Genomic DNA, 19,925 nt, shown 5'->3' with positions numbered 1-19,925 from the left:
CAAAAGACACTTGAAGTGGTCCTATCTTCCAGAAGCCCAGTCCAGCTTCTTCCAGACTACATTCAGGAGGACAGAAGATTGATTATATGGGGGAGAGAAGGAAGGAGATCAGACACAATAATTACCCCCACATGCACTAAAGCCATCAGCTCTGCTCTTTTAGCTGTTGAGGAAAGGAAGTAAGCTTAGGTATCCTGTCTCCTGAACTTCATTACCCACCAACCCAAAAGAAAAGGACCTAGGTGTCCCATCTGCCTCCTTTGCCCTCTTGCTGCTGGGGTTTAAGGTGCTTGGCCCCCCAGAACCCTCTTCCCTACTCCTCCCACTGCTGTATAGGTGACCTCAGCTCTTGGCACCAATGCCCAGGGCACCAGATGGTGCCTGCCAACGCTGTTTTCTTTGTCTTGCCTTCTAGGTCCCCTTCCCCCCTTCCTCCCACCTGCCCTGAGGATTGGCAGAGGGGAGGGTGGGCACCTCCCCGCCTCCTTGGCACCATCCCCAGACCATAGGGCTCCAGAGACAGCTGGCACAGGGGGCAGCAAGCTCATGGGGAGGAGGACAGAGGCTTGGGGACTTCAAAGAAGAGATTTTAAGGAGGGGCCCTGAGCTAGAGAGAGAAGGAAGGATGCTGAGGACCCGTGGGTGGGTGGGGAAATTGGGGGAAGGGATAAATACAAGAGAGCAACGACAGGTGGCCCTTGTTACAAAACAGTTTTTATTGGTAGGATATAGTTGGGGAGTGGGGAGGTATTACTGGAGGGGCTCAGGGCAACGAAGCAAAAACAAGCAGGCAATAGAATCCTGGATTTCTGGGTGAGTGAGAGTAAGGTGCTTAGGGCCAGGGGACCTTCTCAAAGGGCACAGAAATATCCCAGAAGCTAATTAATCTTGTGTAGATGAGAAAAAAAAACATACAGGAGTAATAGGGAAAGGGTGTGGAATTGGGCTATAGAAACTCCCCTAATACTCTAAGAAAGTGATCAGTCACAGATCCCCAAGGCCAAGTAGGAATGGCTTTCTAGACATTTGGGTCCCTCCCTTTCCCTCTGCTTAGTGAGGGTTCAACTGAAGGGGGTATCTTTAAGGGCTGAGACTCAAGGGGAGAGAATGATAGGAAATTCAGGTCAAACAGGAGAGGCTTCAGGCCAAGATACTCAGGTCACCAGCTGACTTCAGAGGCTGATACAGCAAGCCTTCTTCTCCTCAGACCCCAGCTCTTGCCCAGATTGGGCATTGCCCAGAGTGACTGCATTGGTACGGGCATTGTTCTGTCGCTGCTTGGACACCTTGGTGAAAATCTCTGGGAGAGCAAAGGATGGAGGTCAGAGGTCAGGTCAGTTCACCACTGTCTAATCCCTTTTTTTGATCACTGGGAGCAGCATGACTTAAAAGGAAGTTGGTCAAAGAAGTAGGAGAATTTGGGTAGCTGGGCTCCGTCTCTGGGAGCTACAGCGACCAGTTCTTTTCCCCAACTAATAGACAAGTTGTAAGAAGAAGAGGTCAGAAGATGAAGAGATACGTATATGAAGAGAGAGACAGACAGACAGAGGTTAGGAGCCCTAGAAGCTGGGTGTAGCAGGGGATTGGGCTGAGATCTTGGTGAGATGCAGGAGGAACCCAGCCCTCTCAATTTCTAGCCAAGACCCAAGAGAGCAACACATCAAGAAAAGTCCTAGGAGTGGTCAGTGGGAAGGGATAGAGGCCTGCAGAGAAATATAGAGACTCATACGAACCTTTGAGGACAGTTTCGAAAGCCAGCTCAACATTAGTGGAGTCAAGAGCTGAGGTTTCAATAAACAGGAGTCCATTATTTTCTGACACAAAAAAGGAAAACAGTAATTGGCATTAATATTGATAATCCAAGGAAAAACTTGGAAATTGCTAACAACTCTGGTCATCCCCACTGAAATTAAGTTATCAAGACAGTGTGTACACTGATAACACACTTGATAATAAACTTACCATCAGGGGGAACAGGCATGATAAAAATGATCATTTTCATCTTAAATGAGCTCCTAAATTACCATAGGTTATTGGGTGAGTCTACTCAAATGTTAATGTATGACTAACCAATGATGATAAACAAAATCAGTGCCTCTGTTAACAACAACAGTGTTACACAATGCCATACAGCATTTTCTTCTGACACCTGCTCACTGAATAAAGTGAACTCTCTCAAAAAGACTTTGCTTAAGCACACATCTGGCCATTTTGCAATCTTATAGGGCATTATTTCCCCTATAGAATTTTTCAATCTGGCCAAAGCAGCCTTATCTCCTTTCCTCACTCATGACACCATATCTCCTTTCTCCATATCCTTGTACTAGCAGTGTCCCATTCCTGGAATGCACTCTCTTCTTATCAATGCCCCGTAGGACTTCTCTTTTAAGTGACTTTGGGCAAGTCACTTAACATCCTTTAAGATGTACCTCAGAAAGCAGCTAGGTGGCGCAGTGAATAGAACACTGGCTCTGGAGTCTGGAGGACCTGAGTTCAAATTCAGCCTCAGATACTTAACACTTACTTACTAGCCATGTGATTTTGGGCAAGTCACTTAACCCCAATCACCCTACCTTCCCCTCTCCAAAAAACAAAAACAAACAAACAAAAAAAAGATGTACCTCAGAAAGCATCTTCTGCATGAAGCTTTTACTGATCTCCTTCTCACCCTTACAACTTTTAATTCTCTTCCCTCCCAGGATACTTTGTATTTAAGTACTATGTGTGTTTAGACATATATGTATTTATTAATTTTACACTGAGTTGGCTCAGTGGATAGAGAGCTGGGCCAGGAGTGGAAGACTGGAGTTCAAATCTAGCCTCAGACACTTGCCAGCTGTGTGACCCTGGGCAAGTCATTTAACCCTGTTTGCTTCATTTTCCTCATCTGTAAAAGGAGCTGGAGAAGGAAATGGCAAACTACTCCAGGATCTCTGCCAAGAAACCCCAAATGGGGTCACAAAGAATTGGTCATGACTGAAAAATAGCTCAACATAAAACTTTATATTTGTGCTGAATATATATTTTATATCTACTTGTGGTCTCTTCCATCAGAACATAAGCACATTATAATCAGAGATGATTTTATTTTTTTTACTCATATCCCCAGCATTTAGAACAGTGTCTGGCACATAGGAGAAGCTCAATAAATACTTGTTGATTGATTGAACATGTCACTCCCCTACTCAACAAATTCCAGTGGCTCTCAATTACCTTTACTATTAAATACAAATCACTTCATTTGGTTTTTTACAGTCCCTCACAATCTGGTCCCAAATCCCCAGCACTTAGCACAACGTGTCTCATATTGTTGTGATTGTTTGGTCGTGTCCAGGTCTTCCTGACCCCATTTGGAGTTTTCTTTGGAAAGATTCTGGAGTGGTTTGCCTACCCCCCTCCAAAAAAAAAAAAAAAAGAAACTGAAGCAAACATGGTTAAGTGACTTGCCCAGGGTCACACAGCTAGTAAGTGTCTGAGGCCAGATTTGAACTCAGGAAGACTCTAGGCCCAGCACTTTGTTCACTATGACAATACCTAGCTGCCCCTTCTTACGTAGTAAGTGCTTAATAAATGTTTCAGTCATTCATTCAACCTAACCTACCTCTCCAGACTCATTATACGTTATTTCTCTTCTCTATGGTCCAACTACACTGTCCTTCTCAGTATTTCTTATGTTACACTCCTTTGCTCTGGCTGTTCTCCCATGGCTAGAGTACATTCCCTCCATTCTTTTGTCTTTAGTGACTCAGCTCAATCACTATCTTTTATAGGCACCTGCCTGATCCAATGAAACATTAGTGGGCGAATTTTTGGCATCATGTATCCTTTTGGCAGACTGGTGAAGACTATGGATAGACCCCTTCTTAGAATAGTATTTTTAAATGCATAAAATAAAAACATGTAGGATTATAAAGGAAACCAATTATGTTGAAATGCAGTTATCAAAATATTTAAAAAACAAGTTCACAGACCCCACGTTAAGAATCCCTGAACTAGTGTCTCCTTCCCCAAACTACCTGGTGTTTATTTTATATATATACCTTACAAAAATACATATATGTGTGTATGTGTGTATATATGTATTTGTTGATTGACTATTTCATCCTTCAGGGCTAAGCCAGTAGAGCATAAACTGTAGCAGAACCCAAACTAGAAGGGTCTAAAAGTTCACACTACTGTCTGATCCCTCACTAAGTTTGGAAAGCCCATCACAAGAGAGTGATGAATTTTTTTAATATTTTATCTGCTTTGAAATTTTTATTTAAATTAATTAAAAGAAAATTCCTTAGCTAAAATTCTTCCAGTCTGATTATGGTAATTTTTAGCAGTGCACAATTCTAATTATATCATCTGACAATTTTTTTTTGGAGGGGGAAAGGCAATGTAATTGGGGTTAAGTGACTTGCCCAAAGTCACACAGCTAGTAAGTGTGTCAAGTGTCTGAGGCCAGATTTGAACTCTGGTCCTCCTGATACCAGGGCCTATGCTTTATTCACTGCATCACCTAGCTGCCCCTGAGGGTGATTAATTTTTTTTGAGCATAGTGACTCATGAAGAGCATGAACAAAGACGTGAAAGGGCCACAATATCTATCAGGGAAGCAGCACACATTGAGGAAGCCACAGATTCATCAGGTGAAGTAACTCTCTTATAACTTGGAATTGGGGGGAAAGAGGCTGGCCTGGGGAATCAGTGCCATATGACTGGAAATAAACTTGCAAACAAATCCCATATGAGCCACAAGGACTCAACCCTGGCCCTCACCAGCAAACATTCGAGCTTCATCAGTGGGCACCTCTCTCGCATGGCTCAGATCACTCTTATTGCCCACCAGCATGACGACGATGGTGGCCTCTGCGTGGTCATATAGCTCCTTCAGCCAGCGCTCCACCACAGCATAGGTCTGGTGTTTGGTTAGGTCAAATACCAGAAGGGCCCCAACTGCCCCTCTGTAATACCTAGGAGGAAGAGGGGGAGAAAAACTACAGCTAGGTTAACCCCAGACACACAGAAAGGCATGTTGGCGTGATGTGGTTTGGTGACCATGTTAAGAATACAAAGACAAAAAAAAATCCCTGCCCTCAAGTAGCTTGCATTCTTCTTTGGGTATGGGTCCAATATGTACACAGATAAGGGAAACACAAGGTCATTTGAAACCTGAGAGAATACTAACAACTGGAGGGGTGGAGGTGGGAGAGAAGATCAGGACAGGCTTCACCATGTCTCCCTGTCCACTGGATGCTTCCCTGCTACCTACAAATATGCCCATTCCTCCTCCATCCTCAAAAAAACTTTCTTAATACTTACTAGCTGTGTGACCTTGGGCAAGTCACTTAACCCCAATTGCCCCTCAAAAAGGCAAAACAAAAAAAACCTTACTTGAGCCTTCCATCCCCATTAATGGTTATCTCATATCTATTTTCCCTTTGGTAATTAAAATCTTTGAAAAGACTGTCTCCAATAGATGCTTCTACGTCCTTTCTTCTCACTCTTTTTTTTTTAACTCCCCCATTTGGCTTCTAACTTCATTCAACTGAAACTGCCTCCCTCAAAGTTACTAGTGATTTCTCTTTTTTTAAAAAAATTATTTATTTGTTCATTTATTTATTTATTTATTTGGAGGGTTAAGTGACTTGCCCAGGGTCACACAGCTAGCGTCTGAGGTTGGATTTGAACTCAGGTGCTCGTAACTCCAGTGCCAGTGCTCTGTCCACTGAGCCACCAAACTGCCCCTCAGTTATCTCTTAATTGAAAAATCTAATGGCCTTTTTTTCAATTCTCAACCTTTTTGACCTCTCTTCAGCCTTTGTCCCTTTTCTCCTCCATCTTCTCTTCTCTCTAGGTTTCCATGACATTACTCTCTCCTGATTCTCCTTCTACTCTCTGACCACTCCTTCTCAGCCTCTTTGCTGCTTCTTTATCCAGATTGCTCCCACTAAAGGAGGGAGTCCCCCAGGACTCTGTCCTGGGCCCTCTTTTCTTCTCCCTTTATACTATTTTACTTGGCAATCTCATCCAGTTCCATGGATTCAATTATCATCTCTATGCAAATGATTCTCAATCTGCTTTTCCAGTCCTAACCCCTTTACTAACCTCCAGACTCACATTTCTAACTGCCTTTCTAAGATCTCGAACTAGATATCCTGTAGACATCTCAAACTCAACATGTACAAAACTAAACTCATTATCTTTCCTCCTTAAACCCTCCCTTCCTCCTAACTTCCCTGTTCCTGGGAATGGAAGGTACCCTCATCCTCCCAATCACCCAGGTTTATAACCCTAGGTGTCATCCTCAATTCCTCATTCTCTCTCTCCCCTATGTCCAGACTGTTACCAAAGCTTGTCAATTCTGCCTTCACAACTCTCAAATATACCCCCTTCTCTCCTCCAATGCTGCCACCATCTTGGTACAGGCCCATATCACCTCATGCCTAGACTATTTCCAACTAGACCTGCTAGTTGGTCCCTCTGCTTCAAGTCTTTCTTCACTCAACTCTGTCCTCCTCTTAGTCAAATTAATCTTCTGACTATGTCACCTCCTATTCAATAAACCTCAGTGGCTCCCTATCACCTCCAAGATCAAATATAAAATTCTTTGTCTGTTGTTCACTGTCCTTCACAACCTTAACCCTTCCTAACTTTCCATTCTTTTTCCACTTTACTCCTACCATGTACCCTGTCATCCAGTGACACTAGTCTGTCTCCCAACTCCAAGAATTTCCCTGGCTGTCCTCCATACCTGGAATACTGTCCCTCCTCACCTCTGCCTCCTGGCTTCCTTCTAGTACCAGCTAAAATCCTACCTTTTATTAGAAGCCTTTTCTGATGCTTCTTAATGATGGTTTCTTCCCTCTGTTGATTAGCTCCAATTTATTGTGTACATATTGTTTGAACATAGTTGTTTTTATGTTGTCTCCCCATCAGACTGTGAGCTCCTTGAGGGTAGGGACCATCCTTTGCCTTTCTTTATATCCTCATTACCTAGTATATAACAAGTGCTTAATAAATGGTTATTGACTGCCTGACTAGAGGCAGTGATTATCTGAGCTGGGCCTTGAACCAAGACAAGTAGTTTGAGAGACAGAGATTAAGAGTGAGTGAAATTTGGGGGGCAGTTAGGTGGTGCAGTGAATGGAGCATAGGCCCAAGAGTCAGAAGGACCTGAGTTTCAAGTCCAGCCTCAGACACTTAATAACAGTGTGACCATGGGCAAGTCACTTAACCCTGATAGCCTCCAAAGAATAAAAATTAAAAAAAAAAATAAAGAATGGATGAATTTCAAGCAAGGAGAAAAGCTATGTGTATGAATAGAAGCTTGAGTACAGAATTCAGTCAGCAGCTAGTAAGTAATCCCATATGGCTAGGTTATAGTGTTTGTGAAAGGGAGCAGTAGGAAATAAGGTGGGAAAGGTGGGTTTAAGTCACACTGAGAAGGGCCTTATGTGCCCAGCTCAAGAGTTTATGTTTTATTCCAAAAGCAATGAGGAGACTTTGAAGGTTTTTGATGTTGTTAAGATGAGAATCACATGAACCTATTAACTTGTGTTTTAGAATTTCTGAGATGGAGAGACTGCAGGTGCTAACAACCAGAACCTCTCTTGGCTAAGAATGATGCTGAAAGAAGATTACTCGCTAGCTACAACTCCAGCTCAGAAGAGCACTGTCAGAAACAATGCTCAGATTTGTTCCTTGTCAAGACTTCGAACAAGAGGACAGTTTGGCTAAGAAATCTTGTTTCTTCAGTTAGTTGTGGAGAGAGTAGACAACTCTCCCATTTTATAGAATAGCCCCAGAAACTACATAGACAATTCATCCAACCACTTTTGCCTATTAGACAGTTAGTTGGACTTCCTGATGGGTAGGGAAAGATTGATGGCCACTTACTTCATTGGATTCTAAGCAAAAGAGACCACCTATCAGTTTTTCAAAGACTAGCTGAACCAAACAATGGCTCAGAAACAGATAATTCTTTTTGTTTGTTTGTTTTTTTAGAGGTGGAAAGGCAGGGTAATTGGGGTTAAGGGACTTGCCCAAGGTCACACAGCTAATTTTGTGTTAAGTGTCTGAGGCCAGATTTTAACTCAGGTCCTCCTCACTCCAGGGTCAGTGCTCTATTTATTGCACCACCTAGCCACCCCAGAAACAGATATTTCAAGTGAAGACTCAGTATATTGTAACTCAGCAGCCAGTCTAAACGGGGGAGAGGTCTGAACCACCTTTCATACCTAGATCTTCAGCTGTATAGATTCCTAAAATATAGATATATCACAGGTAGGTAGGTAGAGAGCGAGAGAAAGAAGATATATGTACCATATCTCTATCTTATATCTATATTGATATCAATATATATATTCCTACATAGAGTATAGTAATACTGCTAGCCAGCCTGTACAGTCCATAAATTCAGTTTTAGGAATGTAGTAAAGCAATCCCTTCCATATCAAGGGGTTAGGGGCGTTGAGTTCACATGATCTGGAAAATCTGTGTAAATTTTTTTGGCTCTCCCTTCGTACAAGACAAAAAGTCTGAATTTTCCCTTTTTCTTTTAGGGGTGTTTACAGAACCTTATTGTAAAATTTGGGATAAATATTTAGTCATAGGCTCTGTGTCATTTGCTGGCCTTCAAGTGTCATCTTCGACTTCCACAAAACTCCCTCCAAATTCCCAGTTAATTTCTTTTGCCGACCTGCAATGTATTGAAAGTGTATGGAGAATAGAGCACTGGCCCCAGAGTCAGGAGGACCTGAGTTTAAATCCAACCTCAGACATTTAACACTTACTAGCTGTGTGATCCTGGGCAAGTCACTTAACCCCAATTGCCCTGCCTCCAAAAAAAAGAAAAAAAAAGTGTATGGGGAAAGTCACAATGTGGAAGGAATAACTCTACTATATAGTTCTTTTTTTTTTTGGCTTTTTGGAAAGGCAATTGATTGACCCATGAGAGTTCAGGGAAAACTAGAGAAGTGGCTATATTTCTAACCAGATAACAATAATGTAAGTTGTGTCTTGCATATAATTACATATGTTCTCTGGTGTACATGGTAATTATGTCACCTTTATGTGCTATACATATTAGCATAATTTTGCTTGTTTTGAGCCCACTGGCTGTGGATTCTGTGTCCTAGGACTCTGTCCTGGGCCCTTTTGAGTTCTCCCTCTACCGTTTTACTTAGTGATCTCATCAACTTTCATGGATTCAAAGATCATCTCTATGCTGATGATTTTCAAATCTACTTACCTAGCCTTAACCTCCATTCTACCCTCCAGACTCACATTTTCAGCTGTCCATTAGATACCTAGGACTGAAGGTTCAACTAAGAAGGAGACAACATGAAAACAACTACCTACAAACAAGATAAATACAGGATAAATTGATGATACAAGCATAACTTAAACTCACATGTCCAAAGTTGAACTCATTACCTTTGCCCCCAAGCCCTCCCCTCCTCCTGAACTTCCCTATCACTTCAAGGGGACCACCATTCTGCCTTGACTCCCCACTGGTTCTTACCTCCCATATCCAATCTGTTACCAAGGCCTGTCAGTTTTACCTTGACATCTCTCCGTACATTCCCCACTTTGCTACCACCCTGGTATGGGTTCTCCTCACCTCATGCCAAGACTACTTCAGTAACCTGCTAGTTGGTCTCCCTGCTCCTGCTTTAAATCTCTCCCCACCCAATTCATTCTCTACTCAGATTAACCTTCCTAATTAATCTTTTGACCACCTTATAACTTCAAGGGTCCCTTATTACCTCCAGGATTAAATGTAAAATCCTGTGTTTGGTATTTAAATCCCTTCATAATCTGACCCCTTCCTACCTTTCCATTCTTCTTCTTTTTTTTGGGGGGGGGGAGGGGAGGCAATCAGGGTTAAGTGATTTACCCAGGGTCACACAGCTAATAAGTGTCTGAAGCTGGATTTGAACTCAGTTCCTCCTGATTTCAGGGCTGGTGTTCTGCACTGCACCACCTAGTTGCACCCCCCCCAAGTCTTCTTATTCCTTACTCCCCATATACTCTGAGATCCAGTGACACTGACCTCCTTACTGTTTCTTAAACAAAATACTCCATCTCAGGGAGGCTAGGTGGCTAAGTGAATAGAGCACTAGCCTTGGAGTCAGGAAGACCTGAGTTCAGATGTAGCCTGAGACAGACACAATAACTAGCTGTGTGACCTTGAGCAAGTCACTTAACCCCAATTTCCCTGCCCTCCCTCCCCCCCCCCTCCAAAAAGCAAAAACAAAAACAAAAACAACAAAGCTTCATCTTTCAACTCCAGACATTTTCACTGGCAGTTCCCCATACTTGGAATGCTCTCCCTCTCTCACCTCTGCCTCCTGGTTTCCTTCAAGTCCTGACTAAAACCCCATCTTCTGCAATAAGACTTTCCCCCTTACCATTATATCCTCAATTTGTCCTGTATTTATCTTGTTTGTAGGTAGTTGTTTTCATGTTGTCTCCTCTTTAGACCTTGACCTCCTTAAGAGCAAAAGCTATCTTTAGACTTTCTTGTATATGCATTGCTTAGCACAATTGCCTTGAACAGAGTAGGTGCTTAATAAATGCTCCTTGACTTGTCTATTTGTAGGTATGTTTAGGCATGTTCTCTTCTTGTGTTATTACTGCATTGCTGTATTTTTCTGATTATACCTATTTACTTATATGGATATGCATGCATGCACTATTGTTACACATGCACATAATAACAATCTGTCATAAAATTTAAACCTGTAGTTACTAAAGTTCTGTCTAGAATTTGGGACTATGGACAAATATGCTCAAATGTACTTCAGTTGATTTGCTAGGGACAGTAAATGTTTAACTAGGAAAGAATAAGGGAGATGGTTCTTGAAAGCCCAGGACCTAATCACAGAAGAGAGACTGATAACTTGTTAAAGTAACTAAAAAATGCAGCTACACCAGGTGATCTCTGTCTGAGGTGGGACCAAGTTCCTCGGGTATAATATGCCACACCCCTGGGTATAAAAGTCAATTCAGGTAGAAGCTGAAGAGGAACCCAGCTACTGATGAGACACATAAAAGATCCATGGATTGAGATGAGGGAAGACCATGAAAAGCTATATGGAGCTGAAAGAGTGGAAGTCTGGGCAACTGCCAAAAGGATGGAGGCAAAGACTCTGGGAGGGAGGGAGGCTGTTTGGGTTAATCAGTCATGTAGAGTGTCAAGATAGATGCTGAAATGCTGAAACCATCCCTAATTTAAAGACCCCAATTCAGTAATCCTTATCTCCTTTCTCCCGTTGAGCTCCCTTGTGGAAACCTGAAACCATTCTGGGCATGGGGAAAGTCTATTTACTTTCTTTTTTAAAGATTTACTTTGTCTTTATAAACAGAATTAACCACAGATCTTTGCTAGTCTAGATTTACTTATTAGAAAAAAAAGTCAGGAGGATGTAGTTGAAAGCGGAGTTCCCCCAGAGAAGAGAGTCAAACCTTGAAGTGTTTTGTCAAAGACCTGTCTTTGGTTGGGGGCTCAGAGCTAAAAAAGAAAAAATATCAAGAGAAAAATTACAAATTCTTTAATACAACTTTCTAGAGCAGAGAAGGAACACATCAATAATCTGTAGTAGGGTGTGTTTGGGGGTGGGGGCAAATAGGAACAGTTGAGCAATTCTGCTCACTATACTTTCTTACTACTGCTACATATAAATTGGGGTGTTGGCAAGAAAAAATTTGTATAGATAGAAGCTATTGTATAGTTCTTTTCATCCTCTCACTTCCTTGTTCCTAAACATAGTCCCCCTCTGTGTTTCTCCCTTACTCCCATCCCTCAAAGCCCCCAGACTCACGCTGAAGTGATGGCACGGTATCGTTCCAGGCCAGCTGTGTCCCAGATCTGGGCTTTGACAGCTGCTGTCCCTAGCAACACAGTTCGAGTAGAGAATTCCACCCCAATAGTTGTCCGACTGTCATGACTGAACTCATTTCTTGTGAATCTTGACAACAGGTTGGTCTTCCCCACTCCAGATTCCCCTATCAGCACAACTGGGAAGAGATATTGAAGGAGAGAAATGTTAAAGAGTGATGGTGATTCCAGTGATGAGTCCTAGTTAACTGCTTGCTGGGTAAAGAACTGAAGAGCCCACCATTTTCCTGCTGCATTTCTACTTTTTCTTGGTCTCTTCAGTTAGTGTCTCTTTCTGCCTTTGATTCTCTTTGTATCTGTTTCTAGTGTTCCCTGTTTCTATGTTACTCTTCTTTTTCTCTCTGTCTCTTCAAGGTCATCACTATTCTGGGGTAATTGGGTTTGGCCTGGACCCCAGGATAAGTGATCTTAATTTCCAGTATTTTTAAGCACCCCATAACTCTTTTTCTGTCTCCATTACAAATGATTCCTACCCAAAGCCTGCCTAGCTGTCTATCAATATCCTATTTCTCCCTGTCCCTATGACAGGACAAAGCCCTAAACCCTTTACAGGGAGACTGAGTCTGTACTTAAATTCTAGGGGATACTATAAGATTATCCATATCAAAGAGGACCCAAAATATCAGACTGATTGTCAAGTGAGGACTCTCTCTTCTATGGACTAAAGAGGTCAGAGAGGGGACTAGAGGAGGCATAGAGGGTAGGAGAAAGCCCAGGAAAAAAAGGTTAGATTGGAGAGAAGAGATTGCTGAGAGCATAGCAAAAGAGTTTCTTCTTGGTACATGCTGGGGAACTTAGTCTGTACCTTCTGACCTCAGACTATGTTACAGAAAACCATAAGGGAGGATGGAAGTGTCTTTAAGAGCTAAAATGTCTTAATTGTTCAAAGGATAGTTTAGTGCATTTGGGCCTTTCTTTTTGGAGACAATTGGGATTATGTGACTTGCCCACAATCACACAACTATCTGAAGCTGGATTTGAATTTAGGTCCTCCTGACTCCAGGGCCAGTGCTCTATCCAATGCACCTGTTTCTTACAATTATTAGCAATGTTTAGGTGTCAATATTTATTCCTGCTTGCACTTGTGTATATGTAGAAAGGGAAGATATACCATGTGCTTTTATATGTGTGTGTACGTTTATGTGTATGTACACACACACGCACTAATAGGGGCCTAGAATTTAACCAACGAACGTTTATTAAGTGCCACTTGCTATTCATAGGATTTGAACTGAAAGGGGGTCAAAGATCATCTGGTTCATTTAAAAGATGCAGACGCAAAGTAGTGGTAAGATCAGGAATTGAAGTGGGGTTCTATGACTCTGTAAAGTAAAAAGGACACTGGACTTAGAATCTAGGCTCTAATCGTGATTCTTTTAATCACTGCCAGTGTCTCCTTGGAATTAGGGTTAATTTACCTAGGCCTTGGTTCCCTCATCTATAAAATGAAGGGTTTGGACTAGTTGATGTTTTTCCAGCCTAAATCTATGATCCTGTACATCCAGTGTTCTTTCTAGTACACCAAACAGTCTCTCTCTGCGTGGATACAAATATACTTATGTGGTAGCATTTAAATAGCACCTTCAGGTTGCAAAGAGCTTTGCAAATATTATCTCATTTTATCCTTACAACCCTGGGAGGTAGATGCTACTATTATCCCCACTTTATAGGTAAGGAAATTAAGGCATACAGAGATTATGTGACTTGATCACAGCAATACAGCTAGTGAAATCTGAGAATGGATTTGAACTCACGTCTTCCTGACTCCAGGTTCAAGACCTTATTCCCTGTGCCACCTAACTGCCTCTTACTTTTATGAATTATGCGCCCTGGACGTGTGGGTACATGAGGGTACCAGACTTGCATGTATTTGCATGTCTGTGTGGATAGGCATGTGTATTTGTAGGCAAGTTTACATGTAAGAATATTCATGTATATATGTGTATCTAGGTCCTTCTGTGTGTGTGTGTGTCTGTCTTACCCTCACCCTAAGCTCTATAAATTAATTTATCCCCCCCCCTCCCCAGTGCCCCACTGCCCTCTAGGGAGTTAGAGCCTGCGTGAGGGCTGGGTCTGGGAGAGGCTTGGTGGGTGGGGTAGACAGGGGAAGCTGAGTCTTACATTGTACACCCTGCCCTAAAGGTAGAGTAGGGTGTAAGAGAAGGCGACCAATAGGGATAGCCACACATGCAAATACAGAAAGGGGACAGAGTCTGCAGCTGTAGTTCTCAGGGAGACATCCAAGAGGAAAAAAGAGACAGGAGAGGGAAGTGGGGGCCCAGAACCCAGATGCTCATTTCTTGAGGTTGAAACTTTGTATCCCCAGCACCTAGTATAGTACCTGGTACACAGTAGGTGCTTAATAAATGCTTTGTTGATCGACTGATTAGGGTAAACTCATTTCCCAAGCCAGAAGATCATATATTTAAAGCTTTAGAGATCAACTAGCCTAATTCCTTCATTTTACATATAAGGAAACTGAGGCCCATAAAAGTTAAGTGATTTAACAAAGGTCACAAGAGTGATAAGGGGCAGAACCCCAGTCCTGTAGCTCTAAACACCAGTGTTCTTTCTATAACACCACTGTTGTTCAGGCATTTTTAGTTGTGTCAGACTCTTCATGAGGGTTTTATTAGCAAAGATATTAGAATGGTTTGCTATTACCTTCTCCAGCTCATTTTACGGATGAAGAAACTGAGGCAAACAGGGTTAAGTGAGTTGCCCAGGGTCACACAGCTAGGCAGTGTCTGAGGCCATATTTGAACTCAGGTCTTCCTGACTCTAGGCTTGGCACTCTCCATTGCACCACCTAGCTGCCCCCACTATACCATATCACCTTCCAATAAGTCCCCTTCCTTAAAGAAATTTGACCTTCCCCTGGGGTATTGAACCCCTCCCATTGTTTTGGTTTCAACACAAAATAAGGAGACCTACCCTCTTCTCTTTCCTCTTTTCTTGTTCGAGTCCCCATTCCTTTATTTCTTTAGGGGAAGGGAGACCTCAGTGAGCAGAGGGGTTCTTCCTAAAGTCTAACCTCCATTACTTAACTACAAACTCTGGGGCAGAGGTGTGTGGCTAGATTTTTTTTTTCTGATTGTAAATGATCCCACTATTAAGAAATTATCATCATTATTTCTAAAACAGACTCCAGAACCCTCTCAGCTTCTTGTCACAGTAGAGTCCTTTGTCATCTAGTGGAATGATTGGTTATAGAGGGGCTCTAGTAAAAAACAGAAGTGGGGGGGGGGCTGTCATCATAGTCTTTTTAGTGTCTAAATCTCAGTTTCCCCCATAGATCCCAACTCACCCTTGAAGACAAAGTTATAATCCTCTTCTGCTCCGTTTCCCATCTTGGTCCCGCATGGAGTGTGTAAGAATATGTGCCGTTGCAGTGAGAAGGGTGGGTGGAAAATGGGATTAGGGCGTTGGCTCTGTGCCCCTCAACCCTCTGCTCTCTGGAGGCCTTGACCTGACTCTTTTCTCATTGGGGACAGTCAGCCTTTGCAATGGGAAGGAACAAGGGCAGACTCAGTCACTACTGGTGGGCTGTGGAGTCTCAACTAATTAGAAAGGGGACGGGTCACAAGGAGAGGACGGAAGTTGCGGAGAACAGGAAGAGCCAGGCCGCTGGAGACCTGGGGCCCAGGTGGGTGGAGAGAGTGATGACGTCACAACAGGTTGGACAGGTTGGGTGTCTCTCAGGCCCTGGCCCTGGGTGGGGAGTAGGACAGACTTCTTAGGACAGGTTGGGAGAAGGACCCAGGAGGCTGAACAGAGCAGGGCCAACTAAGTTAGCATTACTAGGCTTTCCTGGACTTTGGTTGGGCCAGTTTGCCCCTGATCTTAAGTCTGCAACTACCACATGGGGAAAACAGAAAGAATCTTGTCCTCTGTTCCCATTCTGCAGAAGTAGCCAGAGCAGGCAAGCTAAGCGGTTTAGAGAGCATTCCCAACAAGGAAGGGCTGTGAGTGCGGCTGGAAGTTTACAATCTAGTAACACTTGCTGGGGAGAAGCAGCAAGTTAGCTAGGTATAGTTGCTATGGTTACACCCCCTCCCAGGTAGCCCAGAGCAGTAGGCTGGGCAGCCTTTCCTTTTTTTTTTTTTTTTTTTTTTTGGGGTTTTTTTTTTTTGTATTTTCCCCCCCCCCCCCCCAGGAAGTGAGGCTGGAATTTAGGGCTGTGTCAGCTTTGGGAAACTGAGTAATTTACAGCAAGATTGGTGGCATGGGGACTGATTGTTTGGGGGGTGGGGTCTCTGGAAGGCCAATTGAGAGCTCTGAGTTAAGTAGCAAGAAACGGAGGACCATGGGGAAAGGGGAAGAGCAAGGTAGAGAAAGGGAGGGACTAAGGTGGCTAGAAAAGAAATAGGTCCTGTGAAGTATGTGTGTGTGTGTGTGTGTGTATGTGCACACACCTGTGAGTTAGGGGAAGATCTGGAGCCGGGGCAGCATAACCTGAAGTCTCTGATCAACCTTTGGCCAGGCAGTTAGGTTGCCTGGACTCCAGCCTTCCCCCTTCTCTGGCCTGGGGCTTCCTTCCCAGCCCCATACTCCTGCCGACACATATGAAAAGAACTTTCAGATTCCAAGTTAAGATTGTGTTCATCTTTGTATGTGTTGGGGGTGGGAAGGCAGTTAAACCCTTGAAGGAAGCCAAATGTCCCTGGTAGCTCTTACTCATCTTCCAAACTAAGAAACAGATTCAAAATGGGCATGCCTAAAGGTTGGGGGAAGGAAGTAAAATGGTCACATGACCCTCCTGGAATGGAAGTTGGGGCACTGAGCTCCCCATGTAGAAAATGTGACCCTAAACTCAGGCATCCATCCAGGCATACTGCAGATTATGGATGATAGGTGGGAAACCAAAGCCAAAAACCATTTGGCTCCTGATGAGAGGGGAAAGAATTTACTAAAAATTCACCCTGGGAGTGATCCCTTATCCGTCTCAAAATCTGGGAGTTGGAAGGGCCTTCAGCAGCTCTCTAGTTCAATCCATACATACAGGAAAGAAATCCTCATCATTAACATACCCCACAAGTGGTCATCTTTCCTCTGCTTTGAGACCTTGAAGGAGGGGTGAGCCCACCCCCTCTCAAGGAAGCCCAGTTTACTTTTGGCCAGCTCTAATTGTTTTTCCTGACCTGTGGGAGCCTAAATCTGCCTCTCTGAAACTTTCATTCACTTCCCAATGAGGCCAAACAGAACAAACCTAATCCTTTGTACCTCCCCCCAAAAACATGCCCATCAAGAAAGAATCTAAGACATAAGACAGGTGTTAAATATTTTATTCAATGAGATTGGAAAACTTTCCCTTCATACCTCAGGAAAGGTTTCCTGGGGGTCCTGCCCCCATCAAAGGGTTAGCCCTCCACCCTCATCTCCACTCTCAAGCCCATTATACCCCGACTGCTATGACGCTGCCACTTGAGTGAGGGGATCCTCCAGGTACTGGACCAGGGCCTGGGCCTGTAAGAGGGTTAGGTTGATTTAGCCACAAAAACAATGCCTGACAGAGTCAGGTACTGGGACATCCAGACTCCCAGTTCCACTCCCTCCACCCCCATCATCATAAGCTTTTAAGCCCCATATACTCTTTTTCCCAGGGAATAAGACTGAGATGTCTGAGCTCCTCATTTCTACCCACTCTAGAGAAAGGTTGGGAATAGGGAAGAGAGCTCAGAACTACCAAGATGAGGGCATGAAGGGGGTGGGAGTCTAAAGGAGAAAAGGTAACTCTACAGCATGGCAAGAACAGGAGAGGTTTTTTAAGAAAGGAGATGGGATGAGGGATCACCTTGGCCTTCAGCATTCCAAAGCCCACAGTCTCTTTGGCGTACATACACAGCAACAGGTTTGCCACCCGAGTGATCGCTACCCGGCCCTCCTGCAGGGGTGGGAAATGTGACAGATGACTGCTTATTTGGCCCCAGTCGACCCCAATCATGGTTCCTAGAATCCATTTTCTGGAATAATATAATACTTGTGCAATTTTAGGTAAACTCCCTGGGCTCCAATTTCCTTAGGGAGTTGGAATACAACTTCTGAAGTGTCTTCCAGCTTGAAATCTAGGATTCTGTGATCTTTTTTTAGGATCATATATAGTCATATACTCTCATGTATTGTCCTCATTTTGAAGTATTTCATTCTCAGAAAACCTATAAGCTGTCAGGGCAGAGCCCCAGGCACATGAAATTGTCTCTCTGGATGCAATGCAAAATTAAATCCTTGCTTTCAGGTCTACTTGAAATTCTACCCTAAGAATGTTGTGGGGATCCCACCCGGATGATGCACTTGGGAGCTTCTGTCTCCTCCCTTCAACCATCCAGGATCTGCTCCAGGTCTATCCACTGAATTAAAGTAATCAGAATGCAGTGGAAATAACACTGAATTTGAAGTCAGAGGACTAAAGACCCAGAAGATCATAAACTCACAGAGAACAGGGATTGTTTTATGCCTTGTCCTAGAACCTTCAGTTCTTAGCACAGGGTCTGGGGCTTAATGATTGTCAAATTGAATTGAATTTCAAGATGCAGGGGTGGCTAGGGGACTCAGTGAATAGAGCACCGGCCCTGGAGTCAGAAGGACCTGAGTTCAAATCCGGCCTCAAACACTTGACACACTTACTAGCCATATGACTTTAGGCAAGTCACTTAACCCCAACTGCCCTCCAAAAAAAAAAAAACAAAGAATTTCAAGGTGCAAGCTACCTTGAAGATCAATAAATCCAAACTTCCCATTTTACAGATAAGGAAACTGAGGCTCTGAGAGGCTAAGAAAGGAAGGCCTGAGAAAACCAGACATTTAAGTAACATAGACAATATTTGAACCCGGGTTCTCTGAATCTAATTCCAGCACTCATCCCATTATTAACATAGTTTAATCTGGGCTTCTGCTATGTTTGTGACCTGGGCATATCATTTAGCACTCAGGTTTTTTTTATCCATAAAACATAAGGGGATTGGATTAAAGTATCTCTATGTTCTCTTCTAGCCCTAAATCAATGACCTTAAGAAGCTACCCACCAAGGGGAATCTAGTCTAAATCCACCCCTCCAGGAGCTTCACTCTTTCCCTTCATACCATGCAGTCCATTAGGATGAATTTGAGATTGTCTTCGTTAAAGGCTTGGTTCCCATTCCGGTCATAGGCAGCCCAGATGTTACTAGCGATAGCGGCAGTGACCCTAGCGTCGGTGTCCCCATAACCAGAGTAGGCCAGCAGGGAACCCTCATTATTCAGCAACCTGATGAGAGGGGAAATGGTTAAAATGACTGACAGAAGAGTTCTATGAATGTGCCAGGGGTGAGAAGCCTGAGTTCCCTCTCCTAGATTTCCCAGGGGGGTGGGGCCCCAGGCTAAAAGCTATCAGCCTTCCCCACCACACTTTCTGAAAACTACAACCTTCTTCTCCTCCCTTCCCCTGCCTCCCCCCCAACTCAAATTTCTCTTCCTCCCTCCCTCCCCCCCACCCACTTTTCATCCATGTTTCATTTCCCTAATAGCTCAAACTCTAGGAAGGCAAAGTTTGTTTCATTTTTGTCTTTTAATCCCCCAGATCCCCGCCCAATGTCTGGCACCTAGTAGGGATGCCTTAATCGATGCTGCTTGGCTGAATGATGGATTGAATGATAGCGTGCCCCTTCTCTTCCTACACCTTATTGTTCCTGGAGTCATTCCCCCCTTTCCTGGTGTACGCCGAGCTCCCACTCCCCATCCCCACTCCCAGGCCGGGCTAAAAGGCTGCCCCAATCCCAGCTAGAAGCACTGCTTACTGCTCCCCTCTCCCCAGGGGACCCCCGCCCCCATCCCAACACTTACAGTGTGCTCTGGACGCCTCCGGTGTTGGCTTGACTTAGTACCTGGGTTAGGGCCTTGGGGCGAAGCATGACTACGGCTCCGAATCCCTGCAACCGGGTCTCCCTCCCGGATCCTTAGGGTCCTCCCCCGGCTAGGGCTCTGCGGGACGCTTCCCGTAGTCTGGCCGCTTCCCCTGGGGCACATTGGGAGTTGTAGTCTCCATGAGGAATGATCCTTGC

At 43.9% G+C, this 19,925-nt stretch overlaps 2 protein-coding genes across 3 annotated transcripts; both read right to left on the bottom strand.

Annotated features, from left to right (window-relative positions):
* Positions 1-694: 694 nt before the first annotated feature.
* RAB25 (RAB25, member RAS oncogene family) lies at positions 695-15,514 on the bottom strand. Of its 2 annotated transcripts, none has more exons than XM_069108507.1 (5): positions 15,198-15,514; positions 11,814-12,009; positions 4,765-4,982; positions 1,734-1,814; positions 695-1,300 (listed from the first exon to the last, which is right to left on the bottom strand). In XM_069108507.1, the coding sequence occupies exons 1-5, from the start codon at positions 15,238-15,240 to the stop codon at positions 1,173-1,175; spliced, it is 666 nt and encodes a 221-aa protein (XP_068964608.1). In that variant the 5' UTR covers positions 15,241-15,514; the 3' UTR covers positions 695-1,172. The 2 variants fall into 2 exon arrangements, with proteins under 2 accessions (XP_068964608.1, XP_068964609.1); XM_069108508.1 differs by having other exon boundaries at positions 4,765-4,958; positions 15,198-15,508.
* Positions 15,515-17,158: 1,644 nt separating this feature from the next.
* On the bottom strand, positions 17,159-19,905 carry LAMTOR2 (late endosomal/lysosomal adaptor, MAPK and MTOR activator 2). Its single transcript, XM_069108509.1, has 4 exons — positions 19,708-19,905; positions 18,970-19,132; positions 17,685-17,774; positions 17,159-17,356 (listed from the first exon to the last, which is right to left on the bottom strand). Exons 1-4 carry the CDS (start codon positions 19,773-19,775, stop codon positions 17,300-17,302), a joined length of 378 nt encoding a protein of 125 aa, XP_068964610.1. The 5' UTR covers positions 19,776-19,905; the 3' UTR covers positions 17,159-17,299.
* Between the last annotated feature and the right edge of the window lie 20 nt (positions 19,906-19,925).

This window comes from Petaurus breviceps, unplaced genomic scaffold (genome assembly GCF_028583685.1).
Source record: "Petaurus breviceps papuanus isolate PSGF00001 unplaced genomic scaffold, PetGlider_PUasm1.0 90388, whole genome shotgun sequence".
NCBI classification, from domain to species: domain Eukaryota; kingdom Metazoa; phylum Chordata; class Mammalia; order Diprotodontia; family Petauridae; genus Petaurus; species Petaurus breviceps.
This window is presented reverse-complemented; position numbering and strand designations above follow the sequence as displayed.

Bases quoted from the DNA above. Each gene is read 5' to 3' on its own strand.
- RAB25 (XM_069108507.1), bottom strand. From the start codon at position 15,240: ATGGGAAACGGAGCAGAAGAGGATTATAACTTTGTCTTCAAGG. The intron at 4,983-11,813 runs GTGAGTCTGGGG...ACCTAGCTGTAG, and splicing joins TACCGTGCCATCACTTCAGC to TTTTTCTCCCCCTCTTCCTC. The intron at 1,815-4,764 runs GTGAGGGCCAGG...TTTTTGTGTCAG, and splicing joins TGAAGCTCGAATGTTTGCTG to AAAATAATGGACTCCTGTTT.
- LAMTOR2 (XM_069108509.1), bottom strand. From the start codon at position 19,775: ATGCTTCGCCCCAAGGCCCTAACCCAGGTACTAAGTCAAGCCAACACC. The intron at 19,133-19,707 runs GTAAGTGTTGGG...CCCTCTCATCAG, and splicing joins GGAGGCGTCCAGAGCACACT to GTTGCTGAATAATGAGGGTT. The intron at 17,775-18,969 runs GTATGAAGGGAA...CCACCCCTGCAG, and splicing joins TCATCCTAATGGACTGCATG to GAGGGCCGGGTAGCGATCAC.